Here is a 21,572-nt window from a genome sequence, read left to right as displayed (position 1 = left end):
ATGATGTCTCTGCACACCCCTGGGTCCTGTCACGTGACCATCCCCGCCAGCACAGGACCTCAGGAGGGCAGTGTCCCGGATGGAGCGGTGACGTAGTGGGGGGCTCAGTGTACATGGCCTGAGGCTGAGCTACACGGCGCACTCTGACAGGCTATGTCCCGGGCGCACAGTTGGATGGTGCCCGAAGCAGCGGGCCGTGTCACCGGTACAGCCGGCACCGTCTCCGCCTCTTTTCATCCCCTGACAGTTCTCGTCACGTGACGCGACGGGCTGGGACCGTGGGCGTGGCCTCCCCGGGATCCTGCGCGCGCTCCCGCCGTCCTCCTCCTGTGTCTGGCCTCTCCCGCGGACGCGCGCCCAGTGACGTCAGAGCGGCAGCGGAGAGACACAGAGAGCCGGGAGGGATACACCGAGAGCGAGCGACAGACGGACCGACCGACGGCGGACGGACAGTGAGCAGCGGCGCCTACACCGAGCGGGACCCACTGCCTCCAACCGCTCCGCAGGAAACGAGCAGCTCGCCTCCTCACTCTCCTCCTCTCCCCCATCCCTCATCAACCGCCGGGGACAGGAAAAACCACAGCAGGATCCGGGACCCTCCGCCCGCTCCCGCCGGACCCGGGACCCCCGAGCAGTCATGGGCTGCACCCTGAGCGCGGAGGAGAGAGCGGCGCTGGAGAGAAGCAAACAGATCGAGAAGAACCTGAAGGAGGACGGGATCACCGCGGCCAAGGATGTCAAGCTGCTGCTGCTGGGTGAGGGGCGGCGGGGGGTGCACGGTGTGTGCGGGGGGTGCACGGTGTGTCCCTCATCATACATGTGCACGGTGTGTCCCTCATCATACATGTGCACGGTGTGTCCCTCATCATACATGTGCACGGTGTGTCCCTCATCATACATGTGCACGGTGTGTCCCTCATCATACATGTGCACGGTGTGTCCCTCATCATACATGTGCACGGTGTGTCCCTCATCATACATGTGCACGGTGTGTCCCTCATCATACATGTGCACGGTGTGTCCCTCATCATACATGTGCACGGTGTGTCCCTCATCATACATGTGCACGGTGTGTCCCTCATCATACATGTGCACGGTGTGTCCCTCATCATACATGTGCACGGTGTGTCCCTCATCATACATGTGCACGGTGTGTCCCGTCATCCTCCCCAGCCCTGACCACACATGGACACGGTGTGTCCCGTCATCCGCCCCAGCCCTGACCACACATGGACACGGTGTGTCCCGTCATCCGCCCCAGCCCTGACCACACATGGACACGGTGTGTCCCGTCATATGCCCCAGCCCTGACCACACATGGACACGGTGTGTCCCGTCATCCTCCCCAGCCCTGACCACACATGGACACGGTGTGTCCCGTCATCCGCCCCAGCCCTGACCACACATGGACACGGTGTGTCCCGTCATCCGCCCCAGCCCTGACCACACATGGACACGGTGTGTCCCGTCATATGCCCCAGCCCTGACCACACATGGACACGGTGTGTCCCGTCATATGCCCCAGCCCTGACCACACATGGACACGGTGTGTCCCGTCATCCGCCCCAGCCCTGACCACACATGGACACGGTGTGTCCCGTCATCCGCCCCAGCCCTGACCACACATGGACACGGTGTGTCCCGTCATCCGCCCCAGCCCTGACCACACATGGACACGGTGTGTCCCGTCATCCGCCCCAGCCCTGACCACACATGGACACGGTGTGTCCCGTCATCCTCCCCAGCCCTGACCACACATGGACACGGTGTGTCCCGTCATATGCCCCAGCCCTGACCACACATGGACACGGTGTGTCCCGTCATCCGCCCCAGCCCTGACCACACATGGACACGGTGTGTCCCGTCATCCTCCCCAGCCCTGACCACACATGGACACGGTGTGTCCCGTCATATGCCCCAGCCCTGACCACACATGGACACGGTGTGTCCCGTCATCCGCCCCAGCCCTGACCACACATGTACACGGTGTGTCCCGTCATCCTCCCCAGCCCTGACCACACATGGACACGGTGTGTCCCGTCATCCGCCCCAGCCCTGACCACACATGGACACGGTGTGTCCCGTCATCCGCCCCAGCCCTGACCACACATGGACACGGTGTGTCCCATCATCCATCCCCCTGTATAGTGTACCCATGATGCATCCCTTGTGTCAGAGCAGACCCTGCACTGTGTCCAATGCCTCCCTGTACCCTGCCCCTATATGTGAGCGCCATCCCTGATCTGTGCATCCCTGCATTTATCACTGCAAACATCCTACCATGCTCTATGTATCTATATCCCTGCCCCTATGTGTGCACTATGTATATCCCCCTTTATTGTATCCCTGCCCCTATGTGTGCACCATGTATCCACCATGTATCCATCTCCCCCATTATTCTATCTTTGCACTCTGTATCCCCCCTTTCCTGCGCCTTTGCCCCTCTTGCACAGATCCCTGCCTCCATTCTGCAGCTCCCTCCTCATCCCTGACATTTCCTTCATTGCGTGCTTCCATCTATTCATCCTTTTCTCCTCTCTGACCCTGCAGGGGCCGGGGAATCTGGGAAGAGCACCATTGTGAAGCAGATGAAGTAAGTGGCCTCCCCTCCCCCTCCCTGTAGCGCCGTGTGAGCCGCCATGTTGGTGCCTGGCCCTGTGCACTGATTGCAGGGAGCTGTTCTCTGCTCGTGGTGCTGAATCTCCGGGATGCGGATGTGGGTGGTCGGTGGTGCGGCCTCTGCTCCCGGCATCCTCTCGGGCCCGTTACCGGTGCCCAGTGTGGCCTGTGCCTGTAGGCTTGGTCTCTGGTGGCTGTCATGGTTGCATCTTCCCAGCCTGGTCTCGGAGCAGCCTCCAGCGCCATGATGGATTCTCTGGGTGTCCAGCAGGGGGAGACAGTGCAGGGTGTGTGACAGCTGGGTGGGTGCGTGGAAGGCGATGTGGGGGAAGCTCTGTGGGTTAGATTGTGGGGTGGGGATCATCCTATACATGTATAGGAGCAGTATAGGATTACTGTTATTTACCTGCTTGATTCCAGAGATGATGATGATGGGTCTGTGATGTATTTGGCCTCATTATCTGTGTATCACATTCTGCCAATTATAGTTACATACTGACCTGCCGTTACCGTATACAGCACGGCCGTTACCGTATACTGGGCTGTGACAGATTGCTGCTCATGTCCTACAAGTAATGGGAAATTGGGATCTATGATGTGGGATCATTTATAGGTGGGATCTATGATGATGGTGTATCTGGTTAGGATCTATGGTGCTGGGATTGTACTGTATATAACTGGGATCTATGATGTGGGTTTGTATGGAGCTGGGATCTATGATGTGGGTTTGTGTGGATCTGGGATCTATGATGTGGGTTTGTATGTAGCTGGAATCTATGATGTGGATTTGTATATAGCTGGGATCTATGATGTGGATTTGTATATAGCTGGGATCTATGATGTGGGTTTGTATATAGCTGGGATCTATGATGTGGGTTTGTATGGAACTGGATCTATTTGTATGGAGCTGGGATCTATGATGTGGGTTTGTATATAGCTGGGATCTATGATGTGGATTTGTATATAGCTGGGATCTATGTTGTGGGTTTGTATGGAGCTGGGATCTATGATGTGGGGTTGTATGTAGCTGGAATCTATGATGTGGATTTGTATATAGCTGGGATCTATGATGTGGGTTTGTATGGAACTGGATCTATTTGTATGGAGCTGGGATCTATGATGTGGGTTTGTATATAGCTGGGATCTATGATGTGGATTTGTATATAGCTGGGATCTATGTTGTGGGTTTGTATGGAGCTGGGATCTATGATGTGGGGTTGTATGGAGCTGGGATCTATGATGTGTGGTTTGTATGGAGCTGGGATCTATGATGTGGGTTTGTGTGTAGCTGGGATCTATGATTTGGGTTTTTATGGAGCTGGGATCTACTATGTGGGCTTGTATGGAGCTGGGATCTATGATGTGGATTTATGTGTTGCTGGGATCTATGATGTGGGTTTGTATGGAGCTGGGATCTACTATGTGTGCTTGTATGGAGCTGGGATCTATGATGTGGGTTTTTTATGGATCTGGGATCTATGATGTGGGTTTTTTATGGATCTGGGATCTATGATGTGGGTTTTTTATGGAGCTGGGATCTATGATGTGGGTTTGTGTGGATCTGGGATCTGTGATGTGGGGTTGTATATAGCTGGGATCTATGATGTGGGTTTGTGTGTAGCTGGTATCTATGATGTGGGTTTGTGTGGATCTGGGATCTGTGATGTGGGGTTGTATATAGCTGGGATCTATGATGTGGATTTATGTGTTGCTGGGATCTATGATGTGGGTTTGTATGGAGCTGGGATCTACTATGTGTGCTTGTATGGAGCTGGGATCTATGATGTGGGTTTTTTATGGATCTGGGATCTATGATGTGGGTTTTTTATGGATCTGGGATCTATGATGTGGGTTTTTTATGGAGCTGGGATCTATGATGTGGGTTTGTGTGGATCTGGGATCTGTGATGTGGGGTTGTATATAGCTGGGATCTATGATGTGGGTTTGTGTGTAGCTGGTATCTATGATGTGGGTTTGTATATAGCTGGGATCTATGATGTGGGTTTGTATGGAGCTGGGATCTACTATGTGGGCTTGTATGGAGCTGGGATCTATGATGTGGGCTTGTATGGAGCTTGGATCTTTGATATGGGTTTGTGTGAATCTGGGATCTATGATGTGGGTTTGTATGGAGCTGGGATCTATGATGTGGGTTTGTATGGAGCTGGGATCTATGATGTGGGTTTGTATGGAGCTGGGATCTATGATGTGGGTTTGTATGGAGCTGGGATCTATGATGTGGGTTTTTATGGAGCTGGGATCTATGATGTGGATTTATGTGTTGCTGGGATCTATGATGTGGGTTTTTATGGAGCTGGGATCTATGATGTGGGTTTGTATGGAGCTGGGATCTATGATGTGAGTTTGTATATAGCTGGGATCTATGATGTGGATGTGTTTGTAGCTGGGATCTATGATGTGGGTTTGTATATAGCTGGAATCTATGATGTGGGTTTGTATATAGCTGGGATCTATGATGTGGGTATGTGTGGATCTGGGATCTATGATGTGGGTTTGTATGGAGCTGGGATCTATGATGTGGGTTTTTATGGAGCTGGGATCTATGATGTGGGTTTGTTTGTAGCTGGAATCTATGATGTGGGTTTGTATATAGCTGGAATCTATGATGTGGGTTTGTATATAGCTGGGATCTATGATGTGGGTTTGTATATAGCTGGGATCTATGATGTGGATTTGTATGGAACTGGATCTATTTGTATGGAGCTGGGATCTATGTTGTGGGTTTTTTATGGATCTGGGATCAATGATGTGGGTTTTTATGGATCTGGAATCTATGATGTGGGTTTGTATGGAGCTGGAATGTATGATGTGGGTTTGTATGGAGCTGGGATCTATGATGTGGGGTTGTATGGAGCTGGGATCTATGATGTGGGGTTGTATGGAGCTGGGATCTATGATGTGGGTTTGTATATAGCTGGGATCTATGATGTGGGGTTGTATGGAGCTGGGATCTATGATGTGGGTTTGTATGGAGCTGGAATCTATGATGTGGGTTTGTATATAGCTGGGATCTATGATGTGGGGTTGTATGGAGCTGGGATCTATGATGTGGGGTTGTATGGAGCTGGGATCTATGATGTGGGTTTGTATGGAGCTGGAATGTATGATGTGGGTTTGTATATAGCTGGGATCTATGATGTGGGGTTGTATGGAGCTGGGATCTATGATGTGGGTTTGTATGGAGCTGGGATCTATGATGTGGGTTTGTATATAGCTGGAATCTATGATGTGGGTTTGTATATAGCTGGGATCTATGATGTGGGTTTGTATATAGCTGGGATCTATGATGTGGATTTGTATATAGCTGGGATCTATGATGTGTGGTTTGTATATAGCTGGGATCTATGATGTGGATTTGTATATAGCTGGGATCTATGATTTGGGTTTTTATGGAGCTGGGATCTACTATGTGGGCTTGTATGGAGCTGGGATCTATGATGTGGATTTATGTGTTGCTGGGATCTATGATGTGGGTTTGTATGGAGCTGGGATCTACTATGTGTGCTTGTATGGAGCTGGGATCTATGATGTGGGTTTTTTATGGATCTGGGATCTATGATGTGGGTTTTTTATGGATCTGGGATCTATGATGTGGGTTTTTTATGGAGCTGGGATCTATGATGTGGGTTTGTGTGGATCTGGGATCTGTGATGTGGGGTTGTATATAGCTGGGATCTATGATGTGGGTTTGTGTGTAGCTGGTATCTATGATGTGGGTTTGTATATAGCTGGGATCTATGATGTGGGTTTGTATGGAGCTGGGATCTACTATGTGGGTTTGTATGGAGCTGGGATCTACTATGTGGGCTTGTATGGAGCTGGGATCTATGATGTGGGCTTGTATGGAGCTTGGATCTTTGATATGGGTTTGTGTGAATCTGGGATCTATGATGTGGGTTTGTATGGAGCTGGGATCTATGATGTGGGTTTGTGTGTAGCTGGGATCTATGATGTGGGTTTTTATGGAGCTGGGATCTATGATGTGGATTTATGTGTTGCTGGGATCTATGATGTGGGTTTTTATGGAGCTGGGATCTATGATGTGGGTTTGTATGGAGCTGGGATCTATGATGTGAGTTTGTATATAGCTGGGATCTATGATGTGGATTTGTTTGTAGCTGGGATCTATGATGTGGGTTTGTATATAGCTGGAATCTATGATGTGGGTTTGTATATAGCTGGAATCTATGATGTGGGTTTGTATATAGCTGGGATCTATGATGTGGGTATGTGTGGATCTGGGATCTATGATGTGGGTTTGTATGGAGCTGGGATCTATGATGTGGGTTTTTATGGAGCTGGGATCTATGATGTGGGTTTGTTTGTAGCTGGAATCTATGATGTGGGTTTGTATATAGCTGGGATCTATGATGTGGGTTTGTATATAGCTGGAATCTATGATGTGGGTTTGTATATAGCTGGGATCTATGATGTGGGTTTGTATATAGCTGGGATCTATGATGTGGATTTGTATGGAACTGGATCTATTTGTATGGAGCTGGGATCTATGTTGTGGGTTTTTTATGGATCTGGGATCAATGATGTGGGTTTTTATGGAGCTGGAATGTATGATGTGGGTTTGTATGTAGCTGGGATCTATGATGTGGGTTTGTATATAGCTGGGATCTATGATGTGGATTTGTATGGAACTGGATCTATTTGTATGGAGCTGGGATCTATGTTGTGGGTTTTTTATGGATCTGGGATCAATGATGTGGGTTTTTATGGATCTGGAATCTATGATGTGGGTTTGTATGGAGCTGGGATCTATGATGTGGGTTTGTATATAGCTGGGATCTATGATGTGGGGTTGTATGGAGCTGGGATCTATGATGTGGGTTTGTATGGAGCTGGAATCTATGATGTGGGTTTGTATATAGCTGGGATCTATGATGTGGGGTTGTATGGAGCTGGGATCTATGATGTGGGGTTGTATGGAGCTGGGATCTATGATGTGGGTTTGTATGGAGCTGGAATCTATGATGTGGGTTTGTATATAGCTGGGATCTATGATGTGGGTTTGTATGTAGCTGGAATCTATGATGTGGGTTTGTATATAGCTGGGATCTATGATGTGGGGTTGTATGGAGCTGGGATCTATGATGTGGGTTTGTATGGAGCTGGGATCTATGATGTGGGTTTGTATATAGCTGGGATCTATGATGTGGGTTTGTATATAGCTGGGATCTATGATGTGGATTTGTATATAGCTGGGATCTATGATGTGTGGTTTGTATATAGCTGGGATCTATGATGTGGATTTGTATATAGCTGGGATCTATGATGTGGGTTTGTATGGAACTGGATCTATTTGTATGGAGCTGGGATCTATGATGTGGGTTTGTATATAGCTGGGATCTATGATGTGGGTTTGTATATAGCTGGGATCTATGATGTGGGTTTGTATATAGCTGGGATCTATGATGTGGATTTGTATATAGCTGGGATCTATGATGTGGGTTTGTATGGAACTGGATCTATTTGTATGGAGCTGGGATCTATGATGTGGGTTTGTATGGAGCTGGGATCTATGATGTGGGTTTGTATATAGCTGGGATCTATGATGTGGATTTGTTTGTAGCTGGGATCTATGATGTGGGTTTGTATATAGCTGGAATCTATGATGTGGATTTGTATATAGCTGGAATCTATGATGTGGATTTGTATATAGCTGGGATCTATGATGTGGATTTGTATATAGCTGGAATCTATGATGTGGATTTGTATATAGCTGGAATCTATGATGTGGATTTGTATATAGCTGGGATCTATGATGTGGGGTTGTATGGAGCTGGGATCTATGATGTGGGGTTGTATGGAGCTGGGATCTATGATGTGGGGTTGTATGGAGCTGGGATCTATGATGTGGGGTTGTATGGAGCTGGGATCTATGATGTGGGGTTGTATGGAGCTGGGATCTATGATGTGGGTTTGTATGGAGCTGGGATCTATGATGTGGGTTTGTATGGAGCTGGGATCTATGATGTGGGTTTGTATGTAGATTGGAGATACGATGTGTGTTTATAGTTGGGATCTATGATGGTGGATTGGATCTAGTTGTGATCTATATTGGTGGGATTGCATCTAGTTGGGATTTGATCGAGATGGGTTCTATGGTGGGATTGGATCACGTTGGGATCTATAATGATGGGATTTGATCTAGTTAGGATGTATGATGTGTGTTGGATCTAGGTGGGATCTATCGTGGCATTGTATTTAGTTGGGATCTGTAGTTCAGGGATTGGATCTAGTTGGGATCTGATATGGGATTTTATCTACAGTATTTGGGATCTACGGTAAGATTGGATCCAGTTGAGGTCTGTGGTGGTTAGATTGTATTTAATTGGGATCTATGGGACTGGAATTTTATTTAGTTGGGATCTATGATGTGTGTTGTATCTAATTGGGTATCTATGGTGAGGGGACTGGATCTAGTTGGGATCTATGGTAGTGGAATAGTGTCTAGTTGGGATTTGTGCTTGTGTCTTGGGATCTGATTTGTGTTGCATCTAGTTGGGATCTATGATGTATGGTGGAATTACATCTAGTTATGATCTATGGTAGTGAGATTGTATTGAGTTGGGATCTATGGAAGTGGGAGACTGCACATAAGGACCAACAATCAGCAATGCCATGAGAAGAACTGTGTATATGACTTGGGGTGAATATTACAGCCCTGTAGATTGGTTGCAGTGGCCCTCTGCTCTTGAGAGTACTTGTATAGTGGCCCCCTCCTCTCCATGGTACTTGCATAGTGGCCCCCTGCTCTTCGAGTACGGGTATGGCGCCCCCTCCTGTTCTCGGGGGTACGGGTATGGCGCCCCCTCCTGTTCTCGGGGGTACGGGTATGGTGCCCCCTCCTGTTCTCAGGGGTACGGGTATGGCGCCCCCTCCTGTTCTCGGGGGTACGGGTATGGCGCCCCCTCCTGTTCTCGGGGGTACGGGTATGGCGCCCCCTCCTGTTCTCAGGGGTACGGGTATGGCGCCCCCTCCTGTTCTCGGGGGTACGGGTATGGCGCCCCCTCCTGTTCTCGGGGGTACGGGTATGGCGCCCCCTGTTCTCGGTGTACAGGCGTGGCGCCCCCTCCTGTTCTCGGGGTACGGGCGTATGGCGCCCCCCTGTTCTCTGGGTACGATTATGGCGCCCCCTGCTGCTGTCTGTATCCCAGTAGTGTGATGGTCTCAGTAAAGATGGCAGCCTGCTCCCGTCGCTCCATCCCTCCTCTCATGCTCCTGTGGCAGCCATAGGAGAATCCTTGCGCTGCTTCAGATGGTTGCATGTGGCGGGGAGCTGCCGGGGCTGTGACAGCTTGATAAGTGATACTACTGGACCGATCAGCAATCTGCTAAATATGACCGGACTCCTGCCCAATAAGAAGCCGCGTGTGAGGAGATCAGGTGCAGACATCGCCCGACCACTGCTGGTTTGTGCCCCGACCACTGCTGTGGTCGCCGTCTTCTCCACGGGTCAGGAGGTGGACAGCGCCAGCCGGGATTCAGGAGCGTTGTGTGCGGAGTCTGGGTGTTCGGCTGCTGTCGTGCATTTCCGTGCAGGCGACGGGTGCTGCCGTTCGGCTACTTCCCGATGGGATCGGGAAATCCTGCACTATAGGCTTGTGTGTGTTCGGTTTCCTTAGGCTGCTGGTATTTGTAGTACTCCAGTGTGTCTCTAGCCTCAGAGGAGCTTATTTATTTGCTATATTAATTTTTCTGTTCATTCATTTAATTATTTAGTGGCTTAAAAATAACTTAAAACATTTTTCATTTTATTTAACAAAATACTAGGATGGATATGGTTATATCAAGATAATTTTTTGCATTAATCTAGAAATGCATGTAATCATTGGAACATTGGATAAGTGCTGTATAAAGTGATATTGGGGGCCCACAATAGCCTGGCGTTTGAGAATGAGCAGATGTGATGGATTCCCACCCTGAGACCCTTCAAGGATAATTAGTGACATCTGAAAAAGCTACTGGGGCTTTTTTTTAGCCTTTAACTCCTGAATGCACATGCGCATTAGCAGCACTGAACGGATTATTTTATATTAAAGTGTCTAATGAGCGAGTGCAATGGGCAGGGGGGGGTGGCAGGGTCAGGTGTGACGTTGCCTCTTGTCAGGTGTGTATAGATGTGCTACCTGCCTCTGCTGATAATGAGGCTGGTGGGAAAAAAAGGTTAAAAAAAAAAAATCTGCATTTCCTGACTTGCACCTGATGTCAGACACATTCATCTGTCACTCAACACAGGGAGGGACCCGCTGAGGATGGAAACAACCTCACAAGAGTTTTGTTAAGTACTTTGGGCGCGGCAAAGCACTTAATGCCTCATTTGCATACTGCGAAAATCATGTGTTTTCTCCGACTTTTGGCAACAGATTGCAGATATAAAATTACCAATGCTTTTATGTTTCACTGACCATCGCGCCCAAATAAATGTTTTATGGTGGTTGATCTTGCCCACAGATTCCCTTTAGAGGTTCTTGTTTTAAGTATGCAGTTGTTATGCAGGCCTAGGTGTTTCCATGGTTACCAGCAACAAACAGTCCCTGTGTAGCCGGATTTAGGGGGGGGGGGGGTGTTATCAAGATTATATTTTCTTTTATTATGGGCCTAAGAAATAACAGGCAGGTACCCGCTAACTACTCTTGTGTTGTGCCCGTCACAGAGCAGTCACAGGCCGCTCCTGCCGGCTATTCTGCCACTTCTGCTCTTTTGACAGGGCCTGGCTGCATCTGTCATGCTGATTAACTACTGGCTCCCCGCTGCCTAACTGCAGGGAGCCAGCTGTAAATCAGCATGACGTTAGCAGTCACGCCCCGTCGGGAAGTGCTCTATCACGCCCAGAGCACGCCCAGAGCACTTAGTCTCACTTGCATATGAATTAAAATGCTAATTCCTCTGGAATGCAGCAGCAAGTAGAAGATATAAAGGTGTCAATAGATTCACCACATGTTGATCTTCCAGATTCCCTTTAAGATTTGTTCTCTCCTACTTCCGTAATGATAACTAGTTGACATTCATGACGTGGTTGTGAGCTGAGACCCTCCTCTTGGCTGGGTGTGTGAGTCGCAGCGGGCCAGGGTAATTCAGGAGGTGCTGCTTCTCCGGGGTATCTCATTACTGTCGCTGCTTTCACTCTGCACCCACAGGATGGGGTTTACATGTAATTATTCATCCATTTTTAAGCCTCCAAATAGAAGACGTGAAAAGCAATTTTCTCCCTGTGCCGTTGACTTGCAGATGCTTTGTAATACACTGAGGTTTGCTGTTCGAGCTTGTAAATATTAATAAAGGGATTGATTTAAAACATGGCCTGCCTGTTTACTATGTCCTGTAATAAAAGGGCATGCATACGTTAGTTGGATGTAATGGCTGGTCGAGTCGGCAGAAGGACGTATCGAGGGGATGGTTTGTCAGCGCTTTTTTCGGTTTTCATCGCATTCCCTTGTAAAGCAGAAATCCAATTGTCATCAATTTATGTTCTCCAGCCTTCAATTTGCCTGCAGATATTTAAAGGGATTATTCCCATCTTCACACATGGGTATTGTCTTGTAAAAACAAGCACTTTTTTGCAATTTACTGTGTATCGATATTGTCATCCGTTCTTGAGATATTAACCGTCTTCTTTGGTTGCCTTAGAGACCGACCACCGCTGCTAGACAGCATATGCATAGACAGCTAGACCGCATAAGCCCAACGCTTACAATCTCTTTTATGTTGAGCGATAAGTGGTGTTTTGAAGCTGGCCAGGATCAATGGATCGCGTTGGTACCCCCTAATATAGGCCAGCTGCACTGTGGTGCTTACAAGCCAGACACCAGGTGGTCGGTATCCTAGGCAACAAGCTGTAAACAATGGGGAAAAAGTGTTCATATCTCAAGAACGGCTGCAAATTTTAACAGGCAGTAAATTGCAAAAGTGTTTGTTTTTACAAGGACTATCCAAGAATATTCACAAATGAAGATGGAAAATGGGTTGTACCTCTAGACACCCCCTTTTTCTAATCTATCAGGGCTGTGAGGATGGATGCAATGTATATTCCCAATAGATATGTTTCATGCGGTCACGTCGCTGCCGGTTTGAAGCAGGTTGTGCCACCCTCATCTGTGCATTTTAGTGAAACAATAATAGCAGGAGATGCTTGACGATGTTGCTTTCATCTTGGGATGACGGCATCAGAGTTCCCGCTACTTAAGAACATGTCCTCCTTCCTCTGTTTCCTTCCCATGTTTTTCGGTATGTATAAACAATCCCTAATGATGTGTATGCATGGCCGCCTGCTTGGGTTTTCTCAAAGGGATCCTCACTACCATCAATCCTGGAACTGGGACCAGTTGAGCTTTGTTTAGTCAAGATGGTAACATTTTTTATTTTTATTGACAACCAATCAGAAATCAATCAAGATCAATGACATCTGTGTGTGGACGAGCCGGTAATTAATGATGTACTCGTTAGTATCGTAGTTGTAAATTACAGGGTTTACCTATTAATAGTGAACAATAAAATTGGAACTCGCTATCTTGACCGGCGCGGCTCCTCCGCACTCGCAGCTGCGTTGTCCTCCAGGAGCAACATCATGTTTCACCTCCCCGGGAACATTAATAAGGGGGTGTCTAGTAGTGGACGGTCCCTTTAAACTGGGCTGCAGATTTGACATCGTGTCAATTTATGCTGCAGATTTTTACCCCCTGATTTCGTACAATGCGGAGGGTGAAATCTTTTTTTTTTTTTTTTAAATTTTGCAGCATTTCTACAGTGGATTTTGCTCCTATGGAATTTCTGCAGAGGGAAATCCGCAGCCCCAAAATCTGTACTACGTGGATTTTTCTGTAGTTTTCTGCAGCAGAAACTAAGGGTGGATGTGAAGCCCCCTTTTGCACCTCATTGAATAGAGCAGGGATCTACAACCTGTAGCTGCAACGTATGGGGCGCCCCAGAATACCTGAATTCATTACTGCATCTGTGCCTTTTTTTTTTGTCTAGTTTTTGGTATATTTTTCCTATTTTTTATTTTATTTGCACCTTATTCTTCTATTAATTTTCTCCTATTTAAAAGTCTAAGGCTACGTTCACGCTTGCGTTGTGCGATGTTGCGTCGGAGACGCAACAGAACGCACGCTAAAACGCAGCGTTTTGTGACGCATGCGTCCTTTTTGCCGAATTTTGGACGCAAAAAAAATGCAACTTACTGCGTTTTCTGCGCCCTACGCTTGCGGCAAAAAAAACGCATGTGTCGCAAAACGCAGCACAACGCATGTCCATGTGCCCCCCCATGTTAAATATAGGGGCGCATGACGCATGCGTCGCCGCGGCTGCGCCCGACGCAGCCCGGCAGAACGCAAATGTGAACGTAGCTTAACTTGTAGTTTTCAGGTTTCATGTTCTTCATTGTGAGTGGGGGTGATGTGGGGTTTCCAGATGTTTTCAGCTATTATTTTTTTTTTTACCCAATACAACCCATTCCCTTTGAAGTGATTTTACATATATTTCAAGATTATTGCGCAAATTTAGAAAAACTATATTAAAAAATAAAATAAAAATATTTACGATAGATAGATATATATATATATACACATACAGTACAGACCAAAAGTTTGGACGCACCTTCTCATTTAAAGATTTCTCTGTATTTTCATGACTATGAAAATTGTAAATTCACACTGAAGGCATCAAAACTATGAATTAACACATGTGGCATTATATACTTAACAAAAAAGTGTGAAACAACTGAAATTATGTCTTATATTCTAGGTTCTTCAAAGTAGCCACCTTTTGCTTTGATGACTGCTTCAAGAGGTAGTCACCGGGAATGGTCTTCCAACAATCTTGAAGGAGTTCCCAGAGATGCTTAGCACTTGTTGGCCCTTTTGCCTTCACTCTGCGGTCCAGCTCACCCCAAACCATCTCAATTGGGTTCAGGTCTGGTGACTGTGGAGGCCAGGTCATCTGGCGTAGCACCCCATCACTCTCCTTCTTGGTCAAATAGCCCTTACACAGCCTGGAGGTGTGTTTGGGGTCATTGTCCTGTTGAAAAATAAATGATGGTCCAACTAAACGCAAACCGGATGGAATAGCATGCCACTGCAAGATGCTGTGGTAGCCATGCTGGTTCAGTATGCCTTCAATTTTGAATAAATCCCCAACAGTGTCACCAGCAAAGCACCCACACACCATCACACCTCCTCCTCCATGCTTCACGGTGGGAACCAGGCATGTAGAGTCCATCCGTTCACCTTTTCTATGTCGTACAAAGACACAGTGGATGGAACCAAAGATCTCAAATTTGGACTCATCAGACCAAAGCACAGATTTCCACTGGTCTAATGTCCATTCCTTGTGTTCTTTAGCCCAAACAAGTCTCTTCTGCTTGTTGCTGGTCCTTAGCAGTGGTTTCCTAGCAGCTATTTTACCATGAAGGCCTGCTGCACAAAGTCTCCTCATAACAGTTGTTGTAGAGATGTGTCTACTGCTAGAACTCTGTGTGGTATTGACCTGGTCTCTAATCTGAGCTGCTGTTAACCTGCGATTTCTGAGGCTGGTGACTCGGATAAACTTATCCTCAGAAGCAGAGGTGACTGTTGGTCTTCCTTTCCTGGGGCGGTCCTCATGTAAGCCAGTTTCTTTGTAGCACTTGATGGTTTTTGCCTCTGCACTTGGGGACACTTTCAAAGTTTTCCCAATTTTTCGGACTGACTGACCTTCATTTCTTAAAGCAATGATGGCCACTTGTTTTTCTTTACTTAGCTGCTTTTTTCTTGCCATAATACAAATTCTAACAGTCTATTCAGTAGGACTATCAGCTGTGCATCCACCAGACTTCTGCTCAACACAACTGATGGTCCCAACCCCATTTATAAGGCAAGAAATCCCACTTATTAAGCCTGACAGGGCACACCTGTGAAGTGAAACCCATTCCCGGTGACCACCTCTTGAAGCTCATCAAGAGAATGCCAAGAGTGTGCAAAGCAGTCATCAAAAGCAAAAGGTGGCTACTTTGAAGAACCTAGAATATAAGACCTATTTTCAGCTGTTTCACACTTTTTTGTTAAGTTTATAATTCCACATGTGTTAATTCATAGTTTTGATGCCTTCAGTGTGAATTTACAATTTTCATAGTCATGAAAATACAGAAAAATCTTTAAATGAGAAGGTGTGTCCAAACTTTTGGTCTGTACTGTGTATATACTATAGTTACATTTATTTATTTTTGTGTGTGTGTATATATATATGTATATGTGTGTATATATATATATATATATATATATATATATATATATATATATATATATATATATATATATATTTATACATTTCAATTTCTATAAATATATATAGAAATCTGGAAATACCAGGACCTGGTGGTGATGAGCGATACTGTTTGCTTGGCGCAGCACATGGCGTATTGTACATCGGACCCTCGTGTCCACCTTTTTAGACGCTTGGAGTTGGGTGACCCTACTTTCGTCTATTCTCTAGTGACCCAGAGTGACAAGTTAGTGCTGTAAGTGCAGTTTGCGCAATTATCTAGTGACGAGCCCGAACATGATCATGGAGATCGATGCTAAGCGAATTGGGCATTTTGCGGAAAGCAGCGCGATTATAAAATGCTTTGAGAGAAGGTAACCGGCCCCTTGATTTCCAGGAGCGTTTGCTGGAGAGGGGGCTTCCTCAGCACGGAGGAGCCGTGAGGTCACCCTAATGTTATTATTGGCACGTAGCCTGGCAGGTTGTACTGGGTGCATCGGCGCTTTAAAGTGTATTATTTAGTGTTCCTCTTTTGCCCGAAGGGACAACAGTACTTTACAGAACTATGTATTTCCATCCCTGTGGCGGAAGGGTTAATGACGGCTGTTTGTGGCTGATGGGGGGTTGCGGTATTGATTTGTGTGCAGGGGGGAGTTTAGCGCCCGGCTCCCAATGCCGTCATGTTACTTACTACTACACCAACCCTTTGCCGGATGGTCTGGAGGGTGTGCTGCTGATCAGGCGCTTTGCCAGTGATTCTGGAGGGGAGAACTACTGGAATAATAAGGCTTACGAACGCCTGCTCATGCCTACCGCTAGAGAGGAGCATATTGATTCACGGGACTCTTGAGCCAAGTCAGTGGTACCTGGCGGCTAGACTGGAGTCCCGCGGATCTCTTACCTACCGGCGTCCACAGCATGGCTTTTCATTAAGGCTGTCTATCAGTTTGCACACATGGCGTTGCACCAGCCCTAACAAATCAGATGTCACGCCAGTGGGCATGCTTTATTTTGGAGGGGAAAAAAAACAATGAATCCAAAAAAACAAAAAACAAAACACCATCTATAGTTCCTTACCGATTTCTCTCGATTTTAAAGAGAATCTGTCAGCAGGTTTTTGCTATGTAATCTGAGAGGGGCATGATGTAGCTGCAGAGATCCTGATTCCAGCGATGTGTCACTTACAGGGCCGTGTGTTGCTGTTTCAGTAAAATCGGTGTTTTATAAGCAGGAAATTATCACTACAGGACTAGTTGTCTCTTCCTTAGTCCAGCCACGCCTCCACCACTGATAGGATGCTTTCTAACAACATACAAAGAAAGCTGCCAATCAGCGTTGTGGGCGGGATCATACCTCTCAGCAGTCAGACCTCAGTTAAGGATACATCACTTGAATTTGGGTCTGTCACTTTTGGATACCACAATGGCAGCTCAACGTTTAACCAGTCCCTTTTTATACAGCAGATTGTTGTTGGTGGATCCATTGAAAGCTGAGAGATCTTCTGAGATTTACAGTCGGATTGAAGGAGTTGTTTGTGGAAATCAAGTAATCCCTTATCAACAGGGTAGACGATAACTTATTGATCGGTGGGTGTCCGACCACTAGTCGAATGCTCAACCACCACTCCATTTATTCCCTTTGGGGCTCTTATTAACAATCCTTTCCCTTTTCAAGATCGGAGGAATATTTGAAAAGGTATTCCCTTCTTCAAGACCCTATCCAAATATGTAGTAGGTGTAATAATATTAGCAAATACCACCCCATATGCAGGGCAGTGTAGTAGCTTAGGTATCCATGATTACGACCATTCACATAGAGACAGTAAGTTAATTGCTAGTGGTCGTAACTATGGATACCTAAGCTACTGCAATGCCCTGCACATGGGGTAAGTGACAGCGAATCAGAAGAACTATACTACATTTTTAATTGGAGGCATTTGCTAATATTAGTATTATTACCCTTACTACATATTGGGACAGAGTCTTGGAGATGGGAATACCCCTTTAATTTTATAGTTTACAGCTCGTTGCCAAAATTAGGTAGTGGGTCTGTTAGGCAAGAAGAGCGCGCTTGTAAGCTGTTTGCCATACAATTTGTAAGCTTTGCTCTGCAGCTGGCTCTTCCCAGGTGATTGACGGGTGTCTCGCCATGGTTGGATCTGGCCAGCTCCAGTGTCCATGCGTTCCTCCAATGCTGCAAGTATAAAACTGCCTCTGCTTGTAACAAGGGAGAGCGTACAGTTCGGACCAGCAGCTCAGCCATACCACTGGCCTGAACTGTCAGTCTTCAGGAGCACAACGCTCCGGGCAAGGTGGAAGCGTGGATGCAGGGGAGCGGTGTGTTCCTGAACAAAGCAAAAATCAACGAGACAACCCTTCATTACTCCATTATTCTGAGTTTCGGGGTAGCCTCACTCTGTACCTGTAAAATGCCGAGAACACACATTTTATCTCCAATAATTCACAAAAAATAAAAATAACATGGCCACCAATCAAAAGTACAGCTATCTCTGACCTCTAGAAAATGTCATCAATAGATTAAGTATGATCCCTAATTTTATTGATCTGTCCTTAGAGGCCAAATCCATGCAGATGTATGCAGTGTATGAGCATGGCATTACTTTTCTCCTTGGTTTCGTTGGGGAGTCAAAGGTCAAAAGACTGGATATATGGACAGTAGAGCGGTAGAGCGGTTTTCCTGTTGAAATGAAGGGAACAAGCATTTCCAGTGTTTCTGAATTGATTTCAGCAAACTTGCTCCAAAACCAACCTCAGCCTGCCCATGCTCTCAATGTCTGTGGGCTTACTTGTTAATGGTTTCCACTTTATTATGTAGTTCAGATATTGACATATTGCATATATGTTATATTTTATATAGCTGTGATCTTGGCACTTTGCAAAATAGCAAAAAATTACTATTTTTTGGAGCAAGTTGATACCTTACTTTGGAAACATTGGGATTAAGTTGGAAGGGTTAGTTGCGGAAGTTAGATCTACATCCGATTGCTCGCCCAGCAGCTATTTTGACCTACTCTCCCTTACTCAGGAGCACTCGATTGCCGAGAACGCTCCCGTGTTCTTTTTAAGATCCACTGCCAGACATTTCTGGTGGCGGATTATGTCTAGAAAACAAAGGTATCAGCAGTCCGAAATTGGGTATGTCTGATCCCTAACTCCCTCGACGATAAGATGTCTGGTGCCCCCAAACACGTTACACCGTCGGCGAAACCTTTCGATATCGGCAGTTTCAGGCAACATTAGTCTAATGTGTATGGAGACCTTTTGGAGGACTCTGTCAACTTTTTCCTTCTATTTTTTTGTCAGCGTTTTTTCTTCCAGTTTCTTTTCTGGAGTTATGTACACATTGGACTTTAGATAATAATGGATTATGTATAGCTTAAAGGGTCCTGAAAGAGTCAAAACTGTCAACTGTTTCTAATTTTAATTTTTAATGTAATGCTATATGTTCTGTATGAGTTTACTCTACTCTGTCAGCCGACGAAGAATTGTATTTACGCCTCTTTGAACCTCCAAGAAATATTCATTCCTTCAATGGTCGTCTTAGATCTTTTTTATGTTTGATTATTGTAATTAGAACAGACCACAAAATCTTTGGCTCCATGACGTGACGCGAAGTGCTCTGCAATCTGTATTCAGCCGCACAGTATATTTGCATCATTACACAGAGGAAGTCCCAATTCTCCAAAGCTGGGATCAGTTCCAAGCATTAACATGTCTATTGGAAACACTATGGTCAATTAAAACTGATCAATACAACCAAAACGGGGGCTGAATGTCAAAGATCGATGGGCATTACATTTACAAATGATACGACCAATGCAATGCTGCAGGACAAGGACGCACAAGTAGTTTTTGTAAAGGTCCATCTGCCGTCAGATGAAGGTCCGAGATCCACACCAGCAGTAAGGATGTTGTCTTGTTAATGGAGAATGATTTCCATTAAGATTTTTTTTATTTGGTAGTGGGAAATCTAGACCACACCGCTATAAAATTTAGTATAGACTCAAAAATTAAGATCACCCCAACTTTCTTAACATACAAAACCCAAAACTAGACCATAACATGAATTCAGACCTAAACCAGCACCTACAGTACATATAATCAGATCCCAGGCTAGACCCCTAAAATTACTTGAGACCCTCTCAAATGTATTAATTTAATTAGATGGCTAACATTTATTCAAACTCCACTGCAAATAATTCAGATCCAAGATCAGACATCTAAAATTAGTTTGGACTCCCTAAAATTAATTCACATCTCACACCAGTCCCTTGAAAGGACTCTGACCCTGGGCCAGTCCCTAGGAAGGACTCTGACCCCGGGCCAGTCCCTAGGAAGGACTCTGACCCCGGGCCAGTCCCTAGGAAGGACTCTGACCCCGGGCCAGTCCCTAGGAAGGACTCTGACCCCGGGCCAGTCCCTAGGAAGGACTCTGACCCCGGGCCAGTCCCTAGGAAGGACTCTGACCCCGGGCCAGTCCCTAGGAAGGACTCTGACCCCGGGCCAGTCCCTAGGAAGGACTCTGACCCCGGGCCAGTCCCTAGGAAGGACTCTGACCCCGGGCCAGTCCCTAGGAAGGACTCTGACCCCGGGCCAGTCCCTAGGAAGGACTCTGACCCCGGGCCAGTCCCTAGGAAGGACTCTGACCCCGGGCCAGTCCCTAGGAAGGACTCTGACCCCGGGCCAGTCCCTAGGAAGTAGGACTGCGGAGTAATTTTGGTGGAGTCAGTATAGAATTGATTGACTCCTATTCCTAAAATATATAATACATTGGGTACAGTAGTACAATGCAGGATGTGCTGTAATTTTTTTTCATAATTTGGTAAAGTTATGAAATGTCCTATAAATGTCTGTCCAGTTCCTGATCTAAGGATCTAGGCTTGTAGTTGAGATTTCTCTGCTGCACTTTATGTACATGCTCAACAGTGAGGCAGGGCTGTAGAGTCAGAGATGGAGGTTTGGCTTACCGACTCCACAGCCCTGTTTGGAAGGACTGGGAACCTGGACTGGTCTCTTGGAAGGACTGGGAACCCGGACTGCTCCCTTGGAAGAACTGGGAACCCGGGCTGCTCCCTTGGAAGGACTGGGAGCCTGGGCTGCTCCCTTGTAAGGACTGGAGAACCGGAATGCTCCCTTGTAAGGACTGGGGAACCGGGCCTCTCGCCTTGGAAGGACTGGGGAACTGGGCCTCTCATCTTGGAAGGACTGTTGAACCGGGCGGCTCCCTTGGACGGACTGGGGAACTGGGCCTCTCACCTTGGAAGGACTGGGGAACCGGGCCTCTCACCTTGGAAGGACTGGGGAACTGGGCCTCTCACCTTGGAAGGACTGGGGAACCGGGCCTCTCGCCTTGGAAGGACTGGGGAACTGGGCCTCTCGCCTTGGAAGGACTGGGGAACCGGGTCTCTCGCCTTGGAAGCACTGGGGAACCGGGCCTCTCACCTTGGAAGGACTGGGGAACCGGGCCTCTCACCTTGGAAGGACTGGGGAACCGGGTCTCTCACCTTGGAAGGACTGGGGAACTGGGCCTCTCACCTTGGAAGGACTGGGGAACTGGGCCAGTCTAATGTGTATGGGGTGCTGGGTGACTGATTGGGAAAAGTGTCGGTCAGGCATGTTCAATTTCTGATTGTCGTACCTGGAGATAAGCCGCCATCCGACGTG

General features: G+C 46.9%; 1 protein-coding gene across 2 annotated transcripts in view; it reads left to right on the top strand.

Moving 5' to 3' along the window:
• Window positions 1-273: 273 nt before the first annotated feature.
• GNAO1 (G protein subunit alpha o1) overlaps window positions 274-21,572 on the top strand; it is a 220,198-nt gene continuing 198,899 nt past the window's right edge. Inside the window, exons 1-2 of one of the 2 annotated variants that reach the window (XM_069738717.1) lie at window positions 274-755; window positions 2,551-2,593. In XM_069738717.1, the coding sequence (XP_069594818.1) occupies window positions 638-755; window positions 2,551-2,593 (161 nt within the window). In that variant the 5' untranslated portion in view covers window positions 274-637. The remainder of the gene's footprint in view (window positions 756-2,550; window positions 2,594-21,572) is intronic. The other variant, XM_069738718.1, reaches the window with a different exon arrangement.

This window comes from Ranitomeya imitator, chromosome 9, assembly GCF_032444005.1.
Source record: "Ranitomeya imitator isolate aRanImi1 chromosome 9, aRanImi1.pri, whole genome shotgun sequence".
In the NCBI taxonomy this organism is placed as follows: Eukaryota; Metazoa; Chordata; class Amphibia; order Anura; family Dendrobatidae; genus Ranitomeya; species Ranitomeya imitator.
Note: the sequence above shows the minus strand (reverse complement) of the source record. Positions and strands in the feature narration are given on the sequence as shown.